The sequence below is a fragment of the Gossypium hirsutum genome, chromosome A06 (genome assembly GCF_007990345.1).
Source record: "Gossypium hirsutum isolate 1008001.06 chromosome A06, Gossypium_hirsutum_v2.1, whole genome shotgun sequence".
Classification (NCBI taxonomy): domain Eukaryota; kingdom Viridiplantae; phylum Streptophyta; class Magnoliopsida; order Malvales; family Malvaceae; genus Gossypium; species Gossypium hirsutum.
Window position 1 is genome coordinate 51,056,143 of NC_053429.1, and position 23,015 is coordinate 51,079,157.

The following is a 23,015-nucleotide window of genomic DNA, read 5'->3' on the forward strand; positions in this document are numbered from 1 at the left end:
TATTATGTTATTACCATTGAGCTGCCTATGCTCAGCATGTGGATTTGTTTGTTTCGTGCGGAAGTGACGAATAGGTAACCTTAGTTCATGAACTTTAGCAGCATAAAATATCTCCATCTCAGCTCACCCAAGGTTGTAGTGCTCATTTTGAGTACTAGTAGTGTCTTAGCATGTACCTAAGTTAATGGTTTTTTGTTGAGGTATTTTAAGTTATATTAGTCATTTTGGTATATGGATGAATGTACAACTTATGCTAGACTATGTTCATAGCTTTTATGCATGTACTAAGTCATGATTAATGCCTCATATGAAGAATGGATTAGATATGTGATGAATGTGCTCATTAATGGTTGGTTGCTTGATTTCCAAGTAAGATTATATGATGATTAAGTATGGTGGTGTTTACAATTGTGTGTATACTTTGATTTGGAGGTGTTAGTATGTGTGTAAATGATGTTTTGAACTTGGTTTTTAAGTGTATTAAGTCATGGTTTTGGTTTGGTATAATTAAGGGTAATTTTAAATGAGTTTTTAAGTGGTTTTTTGGGTCTAAGAAAACTTGCATCAGTACTTGGGGTTAGATGTATTGGCATAAGTAAGTCAATGAGCAAATTGCTACAATAGCAAGGACTTGTATCAATATAAATCCCCACTTGTACCAAAACAACTATGGAAAATAGTTTTCCTTCCCTTGTTTTGAGTTGTTTTGACCTTCAGGAACTTGTACTCGGTTTCGATCACCTCTAAACACCTAGAAATCATTTTAAAACTATTTTAATATGATTTAATAATGAATTGAAATACTTGAAAAGGGTTGATTCAATTGGTCTTTTGTTGTATTCTCAATGTAATTAAAGAATGAAGTTGATTTAACTTGTTTTAATTAAAGAATGAAGTTGATTTAACTTGTTTTGGCAATGAATGTGATATCTCACATTTGAACCCCATGATTTGGTCAAGTTTGGGGTTTTATAGCACCTTAGGACAAAAGACAACATGTATGCGAAGCTCGGGGCCTAAGGTCAAAGGCAAGAAACCTATATCGCTTTTCCTACTTCCTTACCCCAAGTTTCACTTTCTCCTCCCTATTTTCTACTTCAATCACACTACTAGATGGCTCTTCGCAAGACAAGCAGCCTCTATTTCCTCTCCTACTTCCTTACTCCAAGTTCCACTTTCTCCTCCCTATCTTCTACTCTGACCACCCTAGTAAACGGCCTTTCACCCTGTTTTACATAAGGAGAACCATCCATCTCCACCACCTACTCCTATGTGTATCAATAGTCATTATATGTTTTTATTAGAAATTATTGCATTAACTAATATTTTTAACCAAGTTGTAACACCCTGCTACCGGACCAGATCATTGGTCTGAGTTACTAAAACATCACATTCATTGTCGGAGCAACTATTGTCATTAACCTTGTAAATAAATCATACAAACATTCAAACATGTTATAAACATAATCACATAACCATACACATTTAAATTTGAACTTTAATCAAGCATACGAAAGCTCTTTTGTTGACTCGAGCATGATTTGGGACCAAATTACAAAGCTTCCAAATTTTCTAACTAGGTACTAATACCCTAACTAGGTATCGATACCACATTTGGCCTCAATGTTTAGAAAATTCATCTTTAAATCACATGTACTGATACTTATCTTATGGTTCCAATACTTCTTTATAAGTATTGATATCGAATTCTAATATCAATACCGTTTTTTGATTTTGTTTGTTTTGTAAAAATTAGAAAAATTCCATGTAACACCCCCTACCCGTATCCGTCATCAAAATAGGGTACGAGGCATTGCCGGAGCTTATCGAATCATTATTAATTAGGGGAAAAAGTAAAACAAAGTAAACATGTAATATTTAATAAATTCGTATAACATGGCAATTAACTTACCGCTTCTCTATATTCAACATAATTATGCAAAGCATAATTATTTGAATTGATCATGAGCCCTAATACCTACTCTTATCACATTGTTAGTCATATAATTCATATAGATATCAAGAATCATGTATGGGCTCAACTTTCATTAGATTTCTCATATGCATATACTTTTACACATAATTTATTCACATAACTTATAACAATCATATCTATGTAGTTTAAATACGCTTTCATAACAATTTGTCTTGATTTTAGACTATCTCATATTGAAGCTTTACTCATCAAATCATTTGAAATACTATCTTTATACAAATAAAACACTTGAGTTGCACAATTCTATAATTATGAATGAACACATTTATAAAATATATTCCATGTTCATATATCATAGTCTCATGTCTCCATATATCAAATATGTAACCATCATTTTCTTGTGTTTCAGATAAATACATATAACCATACATAAGCATGCCATTCACTATTTCTTCCTGTCTATCACAATTTCAAATGACAGATTCATGTGAATGAGCTCAATAATAACCATGAATATACTTACCACATTCTTTCACACATATTCCACTTATAACATTTTTTATATATATTTGGCTTGACATTTACTAAGCAATATCGGATATTCATTTATTAGGCAATATCAAATATTAAATTATTCTTTAACATATATAACATTTAATTCAAACATGAATTTATAACATTTTTCATTTTAACAAAGTTTAACATTTACCAAATGTAATCGAGCATGTGATCAATTTATACATAAGTCACTCACATATTTTCCTCCTCCTCCTCTCCATTCCACATCCTTAATGTATATAACACACTTGTAAGTAAAATTATCTATAATTTTTACTATTTACTTATATGAATATTCAAGTTATCCATCTGTGTCATAGTCACTAAATTATTTTTATCTTGAGCTATAGAACTCTGAGTTAAGATCCGCTAATTTTCCCCGAAACTAGACTCATATATCTTCTTATCATAAAATTTTCAGAATTTTTGGTTTAACCAATAAGTCTAGTTTATTCTTTAAAGTCATCCCTGTTCTACTATCTAATAGTTCCGACCCTTCTTCACTTGAAATTAATTATCTCCTTGTATGGGATTCAATAATGTTCCCGTTTGTTTCTCTTGAAAATAGACTCATTCACGATTCTAAAAATATAAATTTAAGCCCATAATTATTTTTATTCAATTTTTGATGATTTTCCAAATTCAGAACAGGGGAACCCAAAATCATTCTGACCTTGTCTCATAAAATTTATTATATCTCATGATTTACAATTCCATTGCTTACATCATTTCTTCTATAAGAAACTATATTCATCCTCTGATTTGATTTCTACAATTTTTTGTGATTTTTCAAAGTTAGACTACTGTTGCTGTCCAAAACAGTTTTAATGCAAAATGTTGATTTCCATTTTACCTCAAATTTCACAGTTCATATAATTCAGTCCTTCCTCAATTAACCCTTTGGGCTAATTTTTCTCAATTAATACTTTAGTATATCATTTTAAACTACTTCATAATCCCTGAAAATCAGAACTTTAGCACTAGACCTTAATTCCAAACTCTTTCATAATTAGGTCCTAAAATCAATTTCCATCAATTTTACTTGATAAAATCATCATACATCAAAATTAAAGCTTCAATTCTATATTTATTCATCATATGCTTCCAGCACTCATCCATAGAAACTTTAAAAGTTAGCCATGGAATCAAAAACTAATGACATAGTAAGTTGGACCCAATTGTAAAAGTCCAAAATCTTAGAAATTTTAAGGAGAAAGCAAGAATTAAACTTACATGAAACTAGACTATAAAAACCAGCTTGAACCCTCTTCCATGGCTATTTTTCAGCTGATGAAAATGAAGAGAAATGAAGAGAATTCTAAATATTCCAATTTGGTCCCATTTTTATTTAGCTAATTTTAGCAATTTTCCAATTTTGCCCTTATTTCACCCATTTCCTGATTTTTCTCACCTATTGCCGCCCAAAATATCTCTTTTGGGATTATTTGCACTTTAGGTCCTTCTTCATTTGACAATTGAGCTACTTAATCCTTCTAGCAACTTTTACACCTTTTTCAATTTAGTCCTTTTTATTTAATTAATCACCCAAACGTCAAAATTTTCTAACGAAATTTTAATACTACCTTATTGACACTCCAAAAATATTTATAAAAATATTTATGGCTTGGTTTATAACATCGAGATCTCGATACTTTTTTTCTTAATTTCTTGACCAAATAAATCTTTATAAAAACACAATTTACTATTTCAAAAATATTTTAAAAGCTACATTTGGCTCATAAATATTAAATAATATAATCTACAAGTTCATTTTTTGGATTTGGTGGTCTCTAACCACTATTTTCGACATCGCTAAAATTTGGGCTATTACATTTCAAGTGTATCGATACCCTGATGTAGGGTGTCGATACTTTAGTCCGTTATCAGTACCATTCTAACATTCTGTTTGTTTAAAAACTAATCGAAATTGTCAAGTATCGATGCTTATGCCTGAGTATCGATACCTTAATGTCTAAAATGTCAAAAACTCTCTTTTAGGTACCTATTTCATGCCTAAATCCTTCCTTACCCAAATGGTGACCTTGGCACCATTAGATCCTACAAAATAACTCACAAATCCTTACTCAAACATATCATTCATCCAACCATCAACAATCCACACAAAATCTCATCCAAAACATGACTAATTTATGTCAACCATGCCTAAAAACCACATTCAATCTAACATAAACGTACCAATTTCATGCTCAACTCACCTACTATCAATTATAAGCATTTCATTTACCTACTTCGACTTCAATATACCAAACATATGCACTAATATGCATCCAAGCCATTACCCAAAATATGCCATCTTATGCTATATACCAAGTTATTATTTATAAACACCTAACACATGTTCAAAACATACCAACAAGCATTAATCTTCCATACCATATCAACCACATACAACATATAAGCTTACTTACCAAATTGCTTTTATTTGATCAAAACATACATTCTTTGTATAACTTATTCTCAAACATAAAACATAGCCTATAACAAGGTGTTCCTAATGGGTATACGCCAACAAAGACAAAGGAAAGATTCATCAACATTATTGAGTCTGAGATCACAGCTGGATGTTGATGTCGATAAGTGGATCACAATCAAAATCTAACCTGGGCACAGAAAATAAAACCATACCCTAGTAACTATATCTGACTCTGAATTACTAGAGTAAAAATTTATCCAATTTCGAATAAAGTTCAATTTATAAATCATCACTTTCGATTCATCAACCAATCATCATTTTATATATAATATCACCAATCAGCCCAATTCAAGATAAATTTCACATTTTCATCAAGATTCAATATTTTCAATTCCTTTCAATGTAGTCCTCTATGTCTCTAACCAGATCAAAATCGTATCAATTCCACTCAATTTATCAAATTCAGCTTACCTCATAATCTTACCATGCAAAACAGTAAAAAAAATGCAACAATCGAAATAGTTCAAATTATAGAAACACAAACTGAAAACTCCGAGTTATTCGTTGATGACTTTAGCTTTTCCTTTTTCTCTTGAGGATTTTGGGTCGAAGTTAGCTACAAATTAACATACACATACAATACAATCAATACTCAATCAAAATCAAAATCAATTTTCAATTTACATAAATTTTGTATTTTATTCAATTTAGTCCCTAAAACTAGGACTAACTTAACTTTCAAATTAGGACTCCAAATTTCAATCTAATTTCACTTTAGTCCATTAGGGACTTCCTATTTCTTAATTATACAGCCAATTTTATAGTTTATGCATTTTAATCCCTAATGTACGGAACAATCAACTAGCTTTACAATTTAGTCTTCTTTCACCTCTAAGCTTAAAATCTATTAATTTAATACCTAAAACTTTAAGAAATCAACAATAGTAACTCTCTAAAAAATCAACCATTTTAAAAATTAATACATGGGCTAGCTAGATTAAGCTCCCATGAACTCAAAAACATAATATTGCAAAAAAAAATGACTAAATTAAACTAACCAATTGAAACTTCAAACTTTAAAATCCCTATCGCCTAAACTTTCTTCTCCTCAACAATGGAGAATTCGGCTGCATGGAGATGATGAAGAGAAATGCTTTCTCTTGAGAAATGCTTTCTCTTTCTCTCCAACATGCTTAACGTATAACTTGTTTTATTTTTATTATATGTATAATAAATTAATTAAATTTTATAACATAATTTCTATACACCACTAAGCTATCGTCCACCAACATTCCTAAAGACATAAAATTGTCACTTTAATCCTTATACGAATTTCTAACAAAAATTCTATATAATTGAAATTTTATCACTTTTACAACTTAGTCCCTGGACCCTAATCATACACTAATTCGACAAAATTAACTATCCAAAATTCAATTCAGATATATAGAAACTCCAAAAATATTTAGTAAAAATATTTACGGACTCGGTTTATGGAAACAAAGTCTCACAACTATATTTTCTAACACCACTGACTTTCAAATCATTACACAAATACTTAATAATAAGTTTATTTTAATAATGCTATATCATTAAAAATGTTTTTAAGTAGCTTCTTTAAATTTATTTCTTTTAACGAATAATTATTAACAAGATTTAGATGTATACTATATATAAAAGAATTGAAGGTCTAACTGCAAAGTTAGCATTTTACAAAAAGCTATATTTGAAGGAATGCACTATCACTCAACAATATAATGTCTTAATGGAGAAGAATCGAGAAGAATTTATTTCTATAATAATAAAATGGGTAGATGAAGTAACTGAAATTATATCTATATATTAAGAAAAGTATACGAGTTATATATAAAAAATAAGTATTAAGGATTATAAGTTAATATAATCTTCTACCAAGACGAAACCATAAAAATTTAATTGTGAAGTTAAATTTAAAAAAGAAAATTTAAATGTTAAAAAATAATATAATAATGTATAACATTAAAACTCGAGAAATTAATATATAATATAATATAATATAATTTAACACTATTACAAAACTATTAAAATGATAATTAAATAAATCTAAAGGTTAAACACATAAAAGTTTACAGAGAGTCAATCATGTTATAAATATTAAACCAATGAGGATTTATACAAACTAAATCTTATAATTGATTACTGGAAAAAAAAAACTTTAATCTAATTAATTTTTATTATCAATATGTTTATTTTTCTGTCAAAACTTGACCACTGTTTTCTATATTATTTAAAATTTATTTGAATTTGTATTCATACCATTTTTATTAATTAAATTAAAAAAATGGAATTTACAATTCTTGCTAATGATCAAGTATTTTTTTAGTGCCGTGAGAATGTAATATGTAAAACATAATATTCAAAATAATCACACCGGCAACATCAAAACAAAAATGCTAATTTAATTATGAAGACAATCAATCATAATTTCACCAAGGATTTGTATTAATGTTATCTAAAAAGAATTACTCAATCAAAATATTAGTAATCTCATACTAAATTAATATCCTAAAATCATTCAATCAATAAAAATTAATTTTGCATAAAAATCCTAATATATTACAAGTAAAGCTAAAATTGGTTTTTGAATTTTAGTGGATGTTTCTAATTTTTTTTAGAGGGTTAATTATTTGGGCAATAGTAATATTTAGGTAAAACCCTCCTAATAAAGTTAACTTTAAGATTCAAACTTAGTTCAAATGCTTTGAGAAGAAGTCCGCTTCTACTTCTTCCAACTTCTTATTAATAATAATTTAGTTATCAATTATCTTATTTATGTAAAAAAAATGGTGTAAATTTATTTAACATATTATCAATATTTTTTAAAAGTGTAATAAGTACCATACAATTACAAATATAAGTTCGAGTAACCATAAATATCAAATTATTTTAAACGGACTATTTGAATAACCACTAAGTAGAACTAAATTATTACCATACAAACAAATTAATTAATACCTAATACAATCTAGACTAAAAAAAATTGAGATTAAGAAAAGAAAAAAAACTAGTAAAATAAAGTTGTCAGGAGGTTTTGAATTTTGATTGAATCACACTTTGAGCATAATCGTAACTACAATCATTATCATAAATCAATAGCAAACGAGAAGGCAAAGACCAAAAATAAGAAAATATAAATTATATTATAGGGTTTTTTTTTTCAACTATATATAGAGATATATATGTATCCATACTTTTTTTTTCCTTTTACAACGAAAGCTGGGGTTGGTATCCATATCTCGGCCATCATCTATAATGACACTATTCATTACACCTTACCTTCCAACTTAAAAAGAAATTGCCCCGTCATGGCAAAAGAATAAACCAATATTAACATAAAAAACAGCCCAAATCAACCAAACAGATCTGCAATAAAATTAGCTTTTACAATTTGAATGTCAGAAAACAATAAATCAATAGAAATATGTCACAGTAGGAGATCGATGTATGCAAATATGTATCATGTATATGAGGAAGGATAAATGAATAGAATTTACAACAACCATCGAGATGGGAATAGTGTTTGTAAATCCCCATTGTTGACCTTGACTCCAAAAAGAAGGGAGCATACATCTAAGCTTCCTATGCCTTGTGTAAAAAATGGAAGGCCGAAATCTTTCTCTCGGAGCAAATTGGAAGTAATTTAATTTTAAAAATATTTAAATTTTTTCGGGTCAAAAAAATATTTAAAATCTTTTAATTATTTGATTTATCATAAGTATTTTAATAAAAGTGAAATTGAGTTAGAGCCGAGATTCTATATGTATGCATATAATAAAATTTTTGTGTTATAATTTTATTTAATTAGTGCCTAAAAATTAATATTTTTTAGGAACAACACTCACAAATCCTAAAACCTTCAACAAAGATAATTAAGCAACTCCAAATAGCTAATGGAGGCAATCATGTTATTACACAAGCTAGGGCCCTTTATTTTACTGTTAAATAGTATCCTTTATTTTGTTGCTCTTCCAATTGAATCTCCTTGTGGTTGCCGTTGGTGTAAAGGTTGATACATTAGTACCATTTAGCACAAAACACGTAGATTATAAAATCAAGAGCAGTTAGAGCAGCGATAAGGAAGAAGAACCGGTCCATATGGCCTTGGTTCAGGTCAGCTGGGATCCAACCCGGACTATCATCTCTTGCCGTAGTCCCCATAACCATGCTGACTAATAAACTGTTAACGTAGTTTCCAAGAGAAATGGAAGCCATGCAAAGGGAGCTTCCAAAGCTTTTAATACCATCCGGAGCTTGTCCATTGAAGAACTCCAATTGACCAACGTACATGAAAACTTCAGATGCACCAACTAATACGTATTGTGGAACTTGCCAAAATATGCTTAAACGACTTTTTTTCTCACCCGGCCTCACCAATTTGAGTCTTTGTATCTCGGTCACACCCCCCGCAATCATTGCCATCATTCCCATCACAAGTCCGATCCCCATTCTTTGGAGCTCTGTCAATCCTTTGGGGCTACCACTCAATCTTCTGGCCAAGGGGACGAAATTTGACGATAGATTCCGGTGCAAATGAGAACGCTGCAAATGTCGAAAGCTGACATGCTGGCTGCTGGAAAGTGGAAATCTCCCAGTTTTGAGGTCATTACATCTCCTTGCTCCACAAAAAGGGATGCCATTTGCGTGAAGATGACAGAGTAAATTATGGTACAAAGCCAAAATGGGTAACATTTTCAGTGCACATTTGACTTCTTCAACCTGAGTTACAGTGCAAAGCCTCCATGGATCTTTTCTTCCACACAAATCATATTGAGTTATTGTAGCCGCCTTGTCCAGGAACCTGAATTTCAATTTCAAGTAACTAAATTAACAATCTAAATAAAAAACATGACCAAATCTATGGAGCTTATTTAAGACAATAGTTAATACTTGAAATCATCACTGTGGGGGATTTTTCTGCTGCCTTTGATTGCGGATTCAGGTCCTTCTACCTCATACAACGCATCGGCAGTAGCTGGAGCTACATTCCACTTCCTAAAAGCAGCCACGAATACTTGAGCGACGCGTGTTAGTGGGTTGCCACATGTTATATACTTATATCTTGATGTCCCCAACAAATACAATAGTAACGCTATAATAGCACAACATAAGGAAACCAAGAAGCCTAGCGTCCATTTTCCTGAATCTTCATAGTAAACCAGTATGGTGTTTGAAAATAAAGATCCCACATTAAGTGCAAAGTAGAAGTAACAAAAGAATGCAGCTTTGGAATCTGCTGCTTTGGGATTCGAATCATCGAACTGGTCTGCTCCAAAAGTGGCTATCGTCGGTTGATGTCCCCCGTATCCAAAGGCAATCAGATATATTGATAAGTAAAAAGTACCGACGCCTACTGATGATGAGTGCCTGCACATCTTCGTTCCATCACCACAATCCGCAGGGTTTATCAAGAAAAGCCATGAAGCAAAGGATAGTAGCCCCAGAACCTGCAAACAACGTTTCAATTAAGTGCATAAAACTCAAGAACAAGGAGGGTGATTTTGTATGGTTTTTATGTATTTACCAACACCAGTATCAGCTGAAAGACAGTACATGTCAAGTAACGACCCCAGTAGGAATCGCTAAGGAATGCTCCCATCAGAGAGCAGAGGTAAACTGTTCCAGTCCACTTGCTCACATTATTTGCAGCATCGCTATTATCTTGGTCTAGAACCCTGGTTAAGAACAACACCAAGTTCACACTTACTCCAAAGAAAGCTAAGGTTGCTAGACCTTGATTCACTGCACCCAAATTGAACAACAATTATTTCACAGGTTTCTAACATATAAAGCAGTACTTCATGTATAATACAAACGATATAAGGTTATTCGAGAAATACCCAGCAAGAGACTTGCATATTTCCATCCTCCTGACTTCTTAATAATTTCTTCATTAATCTGTCATATTATAATAGTTGGGATGTTAATATTAACAAGAGAAGAGGAAGAAGAAGAAAGTCGTAGCTGCAGTACTAGTTTAGTTCGCTAACCTTTATTTCAGTCTCATTGGTGAATAAATACTCAATGACAGCCATTGATAGCTTCTTCAGCAGAAAAAGTACGAAAGAGGACAAAAACCTTGTAAAAGAGAGGAACGGAAACGAATCCTTTGTTAATTAATGTGAATGAATTGAGGTGAGACAGAGTATTTCCAATGAAGATCGTGAAAAAAAGAAAAAAACGGAAGGCAAGATTGAGACGTATAAAATTAGTTCCAAACAAGTGTAGGAAGGAAGAGATAATTCACCGTACTACTAACCTTGAGTTGAGACCTTTTATAGATAACTTGGACTTATTCTTCAAAGAACAGAAAAAGATAGCTTAGACTTGAACGGAAGGGAAGCAAACAACAGAAAGAAAAGGAAGTTTCCTTATTAGGAGAGAAGAGATGAGAGGATGATATGAAAAGAATATGAGGAAAGACTACATTATCTGTATACCTAATAGAGGAATTGAGTTCATGCTTCGGTTCAAGAAAAAATATCGTAAGGAAAAAGTGGATAGAAATATTGGTGGAATATAGAAAAGAAGTTTGGTTTAAACATCGTCAATGCATGCAACATATATTACGTCCTTTCTTCCAGGAAATCTTGGTTAGTATTTCATTTTATAAGTCACAATCTCTCTTTCTTAGGTCAGTTTGCCAAAATATATTGATATTCGCTACTAAATTCCACTATTGCTATCACAATGTATATATATTATTTCAATTTTTACACTTTTTAGAAATTTTTCTGACGTATACTCTCATTTTCCAAACGTTACACTTTGTTAAATACACCCTGAAGAAATAATTTTAATTTATGAATAGTATTTTACTGAGTATGCAAAGTAATATATATTATATAAAGTATAAAAGAATTTTAATTAAGAAACAATCCTATGTGAAAGCTTAAAATTGCAACAAGTGTTAATTGACACATCATCACTATTAAATAACGGTTGGATGATATTATTTATTATCAATAATTGTATTTTTTTAAAATAATATAATTCGATTTATTTTTGGAATAAATTAAGATAATACACTAACATTTTGGGAGATGTAGCACGTGGTAAGAATGGTTAGTGCTTCTCGGATGTGCTAGAGAGTGACAGAGTCTGCACAAGTAGAGTGGGTTGAAGCGCATGCAATCTTGCTAGGCTTGGAGTTTGCTTGCGAAATGGGCCTAAATTGTTTTTACTAGTCGAATAATTTTCATGTAATTTATAAGTTTGCTCATGATGATTTAACTTCATTGGGTCATGTGATTTATGAGGCCCGAAGTTTTCTTAAGTACAGCTTAGATCCGCAAATTGTTTGGTCGATGCTTTGTGACACATAGGCTTAGCTAGGTTAAATGATTTTTTTTAATTTTTTATTTTTTTGACTTGGACTATCCAAGCAAACTTCATCGTTTTTGTAGTTATGGATGCTTCTTAAATTATGTTGAATAATTTTTTTAAGCCTTTATATTAAAAAAAAAAAGAGCATTAAGGAAATTTTTACTTACATCCCCAATTCCTACATAATAGAGAATTTTCATTTACTCATTTTATTCACCAATAGGTCGGGTGACAGAAACTATTTATATTTTAATAAAAAATATATTCGGGTATAAATTAATCTAGAACTAAAATATTTTATTTACTAGGAATTGTTCTTAGGATCCACACAAACTACCTCGATTGATATAACATGTCCTAGAAAGATAACTTTTGTCAAACAAAATTCACGTTTACTTAACTTTTCATACAGTTGCTTTTCCCGAAACACTCGTAACACAATTCTCGGATGCTTATCATGCTCCTCCTCTGATTTCGAATATATCAGGATATCATCAATAAATTGATCCAAATATGGCTGGAAAATATGGTTAATGAGATTCATGAAAGCTGCAAGAGCATTCATCAACCCAAATAACGTCATTAGAAATTCATAGTGACCATATTGCATACGAAACATTGTTTTCGACACGTCACTATCTTTCACTTTCAACTGATAATATCTGGATCCCAAATCAATATTGGAGAATACTATTGCACCTTTCAATTGATCAGATTGATCGTCAACACACGACAATAAATATCTATTCTTGATTGTCAACTTATTCAACTATCGATAATCAATACAAAGGCACATCAACCTATCTTTCTTTTTAACAAATAATACTGGAGCTTCCCAAGGTGATATACTAAGACGTATAAAGCTTCGATCCAGAAGATATTGCAATTGAACTTTTAATCTCCGTTGGCGCCATACGATAATGAGCAATAGACACTGGAGTTGTACCCGAGTAAACTTCAATTGCAAATTCAACCTCACAATCAAAATGTAATCTTAGCAACTTTTCTGGAAATACATCCAAAAACTCGTATACGGTCTAGATCTTATCTATCTTGTTTTTATCCGAATTCAAGTTAAAAACATAGGACAAATATGCCTCACAACCTTGATTCAAGAAACATACTCATGGCAGGTCAGTCCAATATGTTGTTCTCTAACACATACTCATGTATTGATTTTGGCATCCCTATGTCAATGATAGCACTTTGTCATCAATCAACTACACAGTAGTCTTAAGGCATTATCATTGTCTAAGCCCACAATAATACTTGACTAAGGACCTTTTTCAGAACAACCATACTATTCTTAGGACTTTATTATTAACCGGTTTATTTATATACACAGAAAAAGAAACAAAGGCAATGTCTTATATTAACAAACAAGGTAAAACGAGTATGTGATTACGATAATCGAATGATTGGTCCAAATGCTGAAAATTAGAAATTTATGGTAGAAAATGAAATGTTGTTGATAGATAAACAACTTTTACTGTGATATCCCGAATTAGGGCCTAAACGGAATAGTGGTTTCAAAATCACAATTTTGAAGTAGAAAAATTTATTCTGATTAATTTTTATAATTTATTGAGTGATTAGATGCATGTGTTAGAATATCGATAGAAAATTTCATGAATTGCATGTCTAATTTGCCTATTAGGACTTAATTGCAAAAGTTGATAAATATGAGTTTTAGATGTTAAAGGATTTAATTGAAAAGCATAATTGAAGTAGAGGTCCTTAAATGGAATTATACCATTAGATTTTCATGGACAAAAGTGGACATACATAGGTAGAAATAACTAAAGTTTTTAATGAAGGGTATTTTAGTCATTTGGTAATTAAAAGATTAAAAAAAGGAAAAAGATGGCAAAATATGTCCATCTTCTTCATTAGGATGAAATTTCAAGGGTTCTCCATAGCTAGGATTTGTTTCAAGCTTCTAAGCTCCATAGTAAGTGATTCCAAGCCCCGTTTTTAATGTTCTTTACGTTTTTGGAGTCCCGGTAACTTGATTTAGCTTATTCTAGCAATAATTTAAACTAAGGTTTATATTTGGAAAAATACCCATAGGTGAAATTGTGTTAAACAACTTTTGCTGAATGATTTTACGTGAAAACGAGTAAAATGACATAATTGGTAAAAATACCTAATGTTTATAACTACATGTTAGAGTGAGAATTTGATGTTTCCATAGAAGGGAAAAATGATCAGCATGTCATAAAACATAATAATTTTGGAAAAAAATTTAATTTTTGAGCTTTGGGGCAAAAGTGTAAATATGCAAAAGTTTAGGGGCAAAATTGTAATTTTTCAAAAGTTAGAGTTAAGGACTATTTTGATAAATGTGAGTATTAAATCAGCTAAATGTGTTATTTTAGACCAAGAAAGACATGGAATCGACCTTGATCGGGGAAAGGAAAAGATTGTGAACTAAATTGCAAAATTTCTTTATTTTGTACTAAGGTAAGTTTAGGTGTAAATGTAGTAACATAATTTCCATTTTAATTAATTTAATGTTATTTATATGATATGATGATTAATATCATGAAATATTATGCTTTGTGGTTATTATTGAGTAATATGCAAATTATGTGTGCTACTTGTTAAATATGAATTGCTACCGAGTATCGGTTCCGATATTCCGTGGAAGATGGCAAAAATGTGTGATCGAGGAAAATCCCGTTTGAACCTTGTGAATAGATTAGGATACAAGTGACATGTCACTAGGATAGTTGAGTTTCGAACTCGTTGAGTTGAGTCCGAGTTCACTTATGGATACGAACGACCGAGCTCGTTGAGTTGAGTCCGAATTCACTTATGGGCGGGTTACATGGTAGCTTGGCTACATAATTTCCGCAAGCTATTGAGTTTGTCTAGCTGCGGGTATCGCACTTATGTGCATGAAATCCGTGTATTCGAATCATATTTCGATGTGTTCAACGGGTGAATCTTCAGTGGATAAGGTGAGTACCTAAAACGAAGGTGACATGTTGGTAAGTGTGGTGAATGAGAAAATTTGTACAGGTATGTACTTAACCCTCGGGTTGAGACTTCAATATAACAATAATATGGTAGGATCATGAATGAGAAATATGATATGAATGCTTTGGTGATATTATGCAAATGTGGATTTCGAATTATTGCATGGTTATGTTACTTGCTATTTACATGTGAACTTACTAAGCAATTATGTTTATTCCCTCCTCTCTATTCTTTGTAGTTTTTTCAAGTCGGCTAGGAGATCAAGAACGGTCGGAGGCGCGCTCCCACTATCAACAAACTATTTGGTATAATGACTTGTATATTTTGGGAATATGGCATGTATAGCATTATAATCATTTTTTGTATATAATCTTATGATATGGATCATGGATGGCATGGAAATGTTTGAGAATGATTAGCTATTGGAGTGGCTAATCAAGATTATATTTGATAACACGTATGCTTTATGTACTAACTAATCTATGGAAATCCATAAAATGGTGAAATTGGCTATAAAACAGACTCACATAGCAGCAGTGATGTGAGTTTGAAAAATCACTAAAAATAGTAGAGATATAATTAGATGATGAATAAAATATGAAATTGAATACTAATGAATCTATTTTCATGTGGAAGAAACAAAATAGGTAAAAGAGTTGTATTTTATGAGATATTTACGTTTTGGTGAAACAGGGTCAGAGTGATTTCTGGATTCCCTATTCTGACTTTAGAAATTCATCATAAATTGTGTAAAAATAATTAGGACTCACACTTTATATGTATGGATTCCTTATTGAGTCTATTTTTAAGATAACAAACGACATGTTCATTGGATCTCTGTACAGGAAGAAATTTGATGCGTAGTGCACAGGGGTCAGACTAGCCGAAACCTAAAACAGGGGAGACTTTAACTAATAAACTGTACTAATTGGTCCTACCAAAAATTCTAGAAAAAAATTTGTGAGTAGATATATGAGTCTAGTTTCAGGGAAAATTTACGTAATTTGATTTCAATTTTCGTAACTCGAGATATGATTTTTTTAGCGACTGTGACACAGATGGACAGTTTACTACGAGAATTGTTTGAACTTGTTTAAATGCTAAAATAAGTTTAGTAATGTCTCATGCTCGACTCCGGCGACGGTCTTGGGTAAGGGGGCGTTACATTTACAAAGTGATCTTTGATGAAAATATGATTTAGGGACTAAAATGTAAAGTTGTGAAATTAAAGAAAATGCTGAATTTTTATGAAGACATGTGCTATAAATTTTGTAATGGGATTTTGGTTAGGCTTGGAATAGGGAGTAAATTGCACAAATTTTATTTTTCGAGCCTAGGGACAAAATGAGAATTTATGGAAAAGTTAGGGGCAAAATGGTAATTTTTCCTAGGATGAAAATTAAGTACACTTGAAAGTGAAATATGGTAAATTGATGTTAAATTTACTCGTATAGATCCGGATAGACGAAATTTGGAGCTAGAACGAGGAAAGAGGAAAATGTTAGATTAGTATATTTTACGTACACAAACATTGTCGAGGTAAATTCGTGTAACTAAATTGTATATGTTTTTATACTTGAATTAAATGTTATGTTTGTGAATTGTATAAATGCCATAAATATGTGAAATGATCACATACACATTAAAGCCCGATAAATGAATGTGCCCAATCAATTATAATGCCCGACAAATGATAAATGATAAAAATGTTAATTTTATACTTGAGTTGATTGTGAACATTTGAATTGCATAAATGCATAAATATATGAGATTGACCACATTCTTGATAATGCTTGAATGATGCTAAATTTTGTTTGAATTAATGGAAAATTTGATGGATATGTGATTTCCCAAAATGAATGAGGTCCTGCATTTTGTTGTGGATGGGATTTAGCTCGGAAGGGTAATCCTGATATGAGTCCTCTCAAGCATATATTATGAACTGGATTTAGCCCGGACGGGTAATCCAGATCAAGCTCTTTAGAGCATATGTCATAAAAAGGCCTGGACTGGTAATCCCGTTGTATACGTGTGTGGCTCGAGAGTGTACTCTCTGAAATAGTACCTTATGAGTACCATATAATATGAATTGACAGATTCTGATTTGTACACCTTGGGTGTACTACATGTGTATCCATCGATGTTCTGAACAAACTCAACGGGTAAAAATCTTGACATGAAAGGACATGAATAAGAAATGAATTATTACACATAGTTGTCCGAAATCCATGAAAATGATGCTACATGACAAATGGCATATGAAAACATAAGATGATGATAATTGTACATGGACTTTATTTGATGAATATATGTTTATTCTTGATTATAGAATTATACACATGGAGTGTACTAATCGTGACCTTGATATTCCGAGTAATATGAGTAAAGTTCTGATATGAAATGATCTGAACTCGAAATAAACTAATATGAAATTATACTTGAGATATAGCAATGTGAATTATACATTTTCTGGAAAGCATATGTGCATGGAAACTTGATTGTTATTGAGCCCTTACATGTTTTTGATGTTATTATGGAATATATGACTAACAAGGACAATGGGTATATGTGTAGGGCTTGAGGTCAAATAGAATGAATGTGCTTTACATAGTTACCTCAAAATAGAATGAATGGTAAGTTAAGTACCATGTTATATGAACTTACTAAGCATTTTATGCTTACTTAGTTTTATTTCCCTATTTTATAGTAAATCAGAAGCTCATTGGATTGGAAGCTTGGCAGAGATCACTCACACTATCCATCGGCCATGTTGGTATATTATGGTAAATCAATTATGGTTGTAATGGCATGTATAGATTATATTGGCCATATTGGCATGTAAATGTAAATGATGCTTGTAATCTAGACGTTGGAATGGCTAGTAATGGTTTGTTTTGATATACGTAATGTTAAACTATGGTAGCTACATATATGTTAAGTAGTTGATCAAATTAAGTCTAACTTGAGGACTTAACTAAGGTAAGATTATAGACATGTATGTAGGTAATGGTATGCCATGATGAATGATGGAATTTGTTTAATTTGAATGCTTGGAATGGTTGGTATTAGATGTGGGCTTCAAGTACAGGTCATGGGTGTGTTTTTGGGTGAGAAATGAAGCTAGAAATAGTTTTATTTTATCCACATAGGCAGACACACGGGCGTGTGTCTAGACCGTGTGACAAACGACCAGGTACATGGGCGTGTAGTTAGGCAGAGACATGAGTGTGTGTCTTAGTTGTGTGTGCTACACGGACATGTGTCTTGGCTATGTGAAACTTGCACCTAAATTTCGAATTGAATTAATTAACCACACGGCCTAGCGCACGGGCATGTGGCACGACTTTGTGCACAAGTTAGAGAGTTATATGGGGTCGAACACGGCCTATAGCACGGGCGTGTCCCTTGGACCATACGGGCATGTGAGCCCTGTAACTTGAAAATTTTGAAATGTCACAAAAAATTCTTAGAGTTTTCGATTAAGTCCTGACTCATTTCTAATGCTCGTATTGGGCCTCGAGGGTCCAATTAAGGGATTTTTGGATAATCTCGGTTAATGAAAAGTAATTTTCACAAATTATTTGTAAAATATTCTGAAAGTTTCGGTAATGTTCTGAAACCCTGTTCTGACGAGGATACGGGTTAGGGGTGTTACATCTTGAGTAAAACTCTTATGTGTTTCCTGATTAGCCCGGATAAGTGTCCTGTTATATGTTTACATGGCTCATCTAAGCATCCTGATATGTGGCACGAGAGTGTGCTCTCTGGTTATGTGCCCTAACGGGTACCCCTGAATATGAGTTGACGGATCCTGATTTGTACACCTCGAGTGTACTACCTGTGTATCCATCGATATTTCAAATAAATTCAATGAGAAAAATCCTGACATGAGAATATATGAATAAGAAATGATTTATTACACATATCTGCCTGAAATACATGAAAACGATGATACATGATATATGGAAATTGTAACAACTTGATTTTGGGTCCAGTCAGAATAGTGGTTTCGGGACCACAAATCTGACATAGTAAAGTCTATTTTTATTATATTTTTATGGTATACAATCTTTTGGAATTGTTTTCTGAAAATTCCGTTCGAAAATCTTGACGTTTGGACACTCAATTTAGTCAAAAGGACTAAATTATAAAAAGTGCAAAAGTTGAGTTCTACATGCTAGAGGTGTCCAATTGTTATGAAATTTTAAATTGGAGTTCTTATATGGTAATTAGACCATTGGTTAAGTTGGTGGACAAAAATGGACATGGTTAGGCATGTTTCCAAAGTTTTTCATTAAGGGCATTTTGGTCATTTAGTTATTAAAATGAATTAAAAACAAAATTAAAAGCTAATTTTTGTCCATCTTCACCCCCTTGGCTGAAACTTGCATGGAGAAACCATGGCTAGGGTTTTTCAAGCTTCCAAGCTTGATTGTAAGTCCATTCTAGCCCCGTTTTTAATGGTTTTTACATTTTTGAAATACTCGTAACAAGATCTCTTTATTTCTACCACTAATTTGAGATATGGTTAAAGTCTAGGATTTTGACCCATGATGACTATGTGTGTATTTTTATGTTTAACGGTAGAAAATGCATGTTTATGGTTAGAGAAACAACTTTTACTAAGTGATTTTCGGTGAAAATGCCTAAAAGGACTAATTTGTAAAAATTATAAAATATGTCATAAAAGTGTGTTTTAATGGAAATTTTGCTGTTATAGTTAGAAAATGGTTTGTCTAGGCTTAAAGTACAAATAAATTGAATGAAAATCATTTTACGAGCCTAGAGGGAAAAGTGTAAATATGACAAAGTTTAGGGGCAAAAATGTAATTTTTTAAAAATATGATTTTTGGGCTGAGTTGATTAGTATAATGATTAAATAAGTTAAATGTGATGTTTTAGATCAAGAAAAATAAGGTTCGGATCTAGATTGGGGAAAAATAAGTAATTGACGATAAGTCCTTTTCACCGATTTTGCTTTCGAGGTAAGTTTGTATGTAAATAATGCATTGTTTTTACTTATGTTATCACATTTTATTATGTTTTATGAAATGTGGCTGAATATTGAATGAAATTGACAAGTATCGAAAAGTGAAAAATTTCCCGGTTGAACATTAGGAATAGAATATGATGCAGGTGACATGTCACTGGTGACTCAAGTGTGGTACTATGTCAAGGACACTTTGAGAAGAGATAACTTGGTCACAAGTGTGGTACTATGTGAAGGCCACTTTGTGAAGAAGGTAGCTTTGACTACAAGGGTGGTACTATGTGCAGGCCATCGGGTATCCGTTATTATTTCGATATGTTCAACGGGAAATGACTAGGTGTAATTGAATATGACTATGTGATGAATAAGTGTAGGTATGTGTGTGTAAACTTATAAGCAATGTGCTTGATATGTGATCGAACTTTGGTAAGATTGATATGGAGTAAGTGTTACAATGAAAGTTACTACAAAGAAAACATGAAAGAGTGAAATTTAATAATAAAATAGTTTTGGACAACAGCAGTTGTGTGACTTTGAAAAATAACCAAAAATGGTGGAAGTCGAATTAGAGGTTGAATGAGATATGAAATTAAATATTATTGAGTATATTTTCATATAAAGGAAACGGTGTAAGCAAAAGAATTTCATATTATGAGATATTTGAATTTTTGTGAGACAGAGTTAGAATGATTTCGGAATCCCCTGTTCTGATTTAGGAAAATCATTAAAAATTGTACAAAAATAATTATGGGTTATAATTTATATTCTTAAAATTCTTAATGAGCCTATTTAAAAAGAGAACTTCATCTGAATCCCGTATGAGGATATAATTACATTTTAGTAAAGAAAGGTTGAAGCTATCAAATAGCAGAACAAGGATAAATTTAAAGATTTTACTGTACTTATTGGCTAAACAATAAAATTTGAAAATTTTATGGTAGAAAGATATATGAGTCTAGTTTCAAAGACATTAATCAGATCTTAACTTTGAATTCTGTAGCTCAAGATATAAATAATTTAGTGGCTATGACTCGAATGGACAGCTTGATATGAACATAAGTAAATAGTGGAATTATGTGGTGCAATCATGATCGTATTACGTTGAGAACATATTTTGAGAATTGGTGAAAACATGTTACTAAATTGCTTATAGCTTACTCTCTCCCTTTTCCTCATTTTATAGGGTCACTAAGCTAGCTTGGGTTGGAGATCGTCGGAGATTCTATCACACTATCAAGCTATCATTTGGGTAAAAGTGAATGCAAGTATTTTAAGTCTATGGCATGTATAGGGGCTTAGTCATTTGGTGTATGAGTCATTATGATTTGGCTAAATGTATTAGCTTGTGATGGCTAAAAGTTGAATGTAATTCGTAGCCATGCAAATTGGCTTATATTGGCTAAATGGTTGTAAGCCCATATAAGTATGTATGTGCATATGTCAATGTTTTTCAATGTGGTTTATATTTGCTTGATATATTATGGTTACAAGTTTATTCATATGTTAATGCCCTTTGAGTGCAAACTTAGCATGGAATAATTTGGCAAGGCCTAATGTTATAATGCATGATAATTGATGGTATGAAAATGATACGATATTGCTTGATTGTAGTTGTTTTTGAAGGCATTTATATGCCATGATTTGTGCCATGTGATATTGTGTGAATGTGTGTAAGTAAAGGTGACAAAATGGCTTGGAAAATAGCCTTGTATTTGTCTACACGGGTAGACAAACGGGTGTGTGTCTAGGCCGTGTGTGACACACGATCAGCCCCATGGGCATGTGATCCGGCCGTGTGTCCCCTGCACCTTAATTTAGGCAAAAAAATGTCCAGAATTGAGCACATAGGCAAAGACACAGGTGTGTGTCTCAGCCGTGTGTGCTACACAGCCTAGCACACAGGCTTGTGACTTGGCTGTGTGACCTAAATTTGATGATGACGTCATAAATAGAATGCACCCTAAGATGGACACGACTTGAAGCACGAACGTGTGATTTACCACACGGGCGTGTCCCTTCACCACACAGGCGTGTGGACCTGTTTCATGATGAAAATTTTCTAAGTTTCCCAAGAGTTTCTAAAGTTCTCGTTTAGTCCCAAACCATTCCTAATGTATGTTTTGGGCCTCGTAGGCTCGTTTAAGGTACGATATGAATGTTTATAAAAAGTTTTAAATTTGAGTGGAAATTCGTGTCTCGATTTTGTATGAATGTTTGTGTTTAAGTCTGGTAATGCCTCATGCCCTGTTCCGGCATCGAATACGGGTAAGGGGCGTTACAGAAATATAAGATGATGATGATATAGGTACATGGAATTTATTTGATAAATATGTTCATCCATGAATATAGATGTGTACACATTGAGTGTACTATTCGTCTGACATTGATATTTCGAATGATTTAATGGGTAAAGTTCTGACATGAAATAATCTAAACTCGAGATAAATTATTATGAATATGTACTTGAAATACAAATTTATGATTTATACATGTTATATGAATACATGATATGGAAAGTATATATATATAGAAATCTGATTGTTGTTGAGCCCATATATGTTTCTTGATGAAATTGTGGAATGTATGACTAACAAGAGCAATGAGGATATGTGTAGGGCTTGAAATCAAATTTATTGAATGTGCCTTACATATTTATCTTGAAATAGAAAGAATGGTAAGTTAAGTACCACGTTATACGAGCTTACTAAGCATTATATGCTTACTTAGTTTTATTTCCCTGTTTTATAGTAAAT

The 23,015-nt window shown here is 32.0% G+C and overlaps 1 protein-coding gene across 1 annotated transcript; it reads right to left on the minus strand.

Annotated features, from left to right (window-relative positions):
- Nucleotides 1-8,740: 8,740 nt before the first annotated feature.
- LOC107963021 (protein NRT1/ PTR FAMILY 7.1-like) lies at nucleotides 8,741-11,392 on the minus strand. Its single transcript, XM_016899620.2, is given in 8 exon segments — nucleotides 8,741-9,472; nucleotides 9,475-9,643; nucleotides 9,645-9,765; nucleotides 9,855-10,411; nucleotides 10,489-10,706; nucleotides 10,805-10,862; nucleotides 10,955-11,042; nucleotides 11,224-11,392. Coding segments are annotated over 7 exon segments (1,659 nt in total). The 5' UTR covers nucleotides 11,000-11,042; nucleotides 11,224-11,392; the 3' UTR covers nucleotides 8,741-8,981.
- Between the last annotated feature and the right edge of the window lie 11,623 nt (nucleotides 11,393-23,015).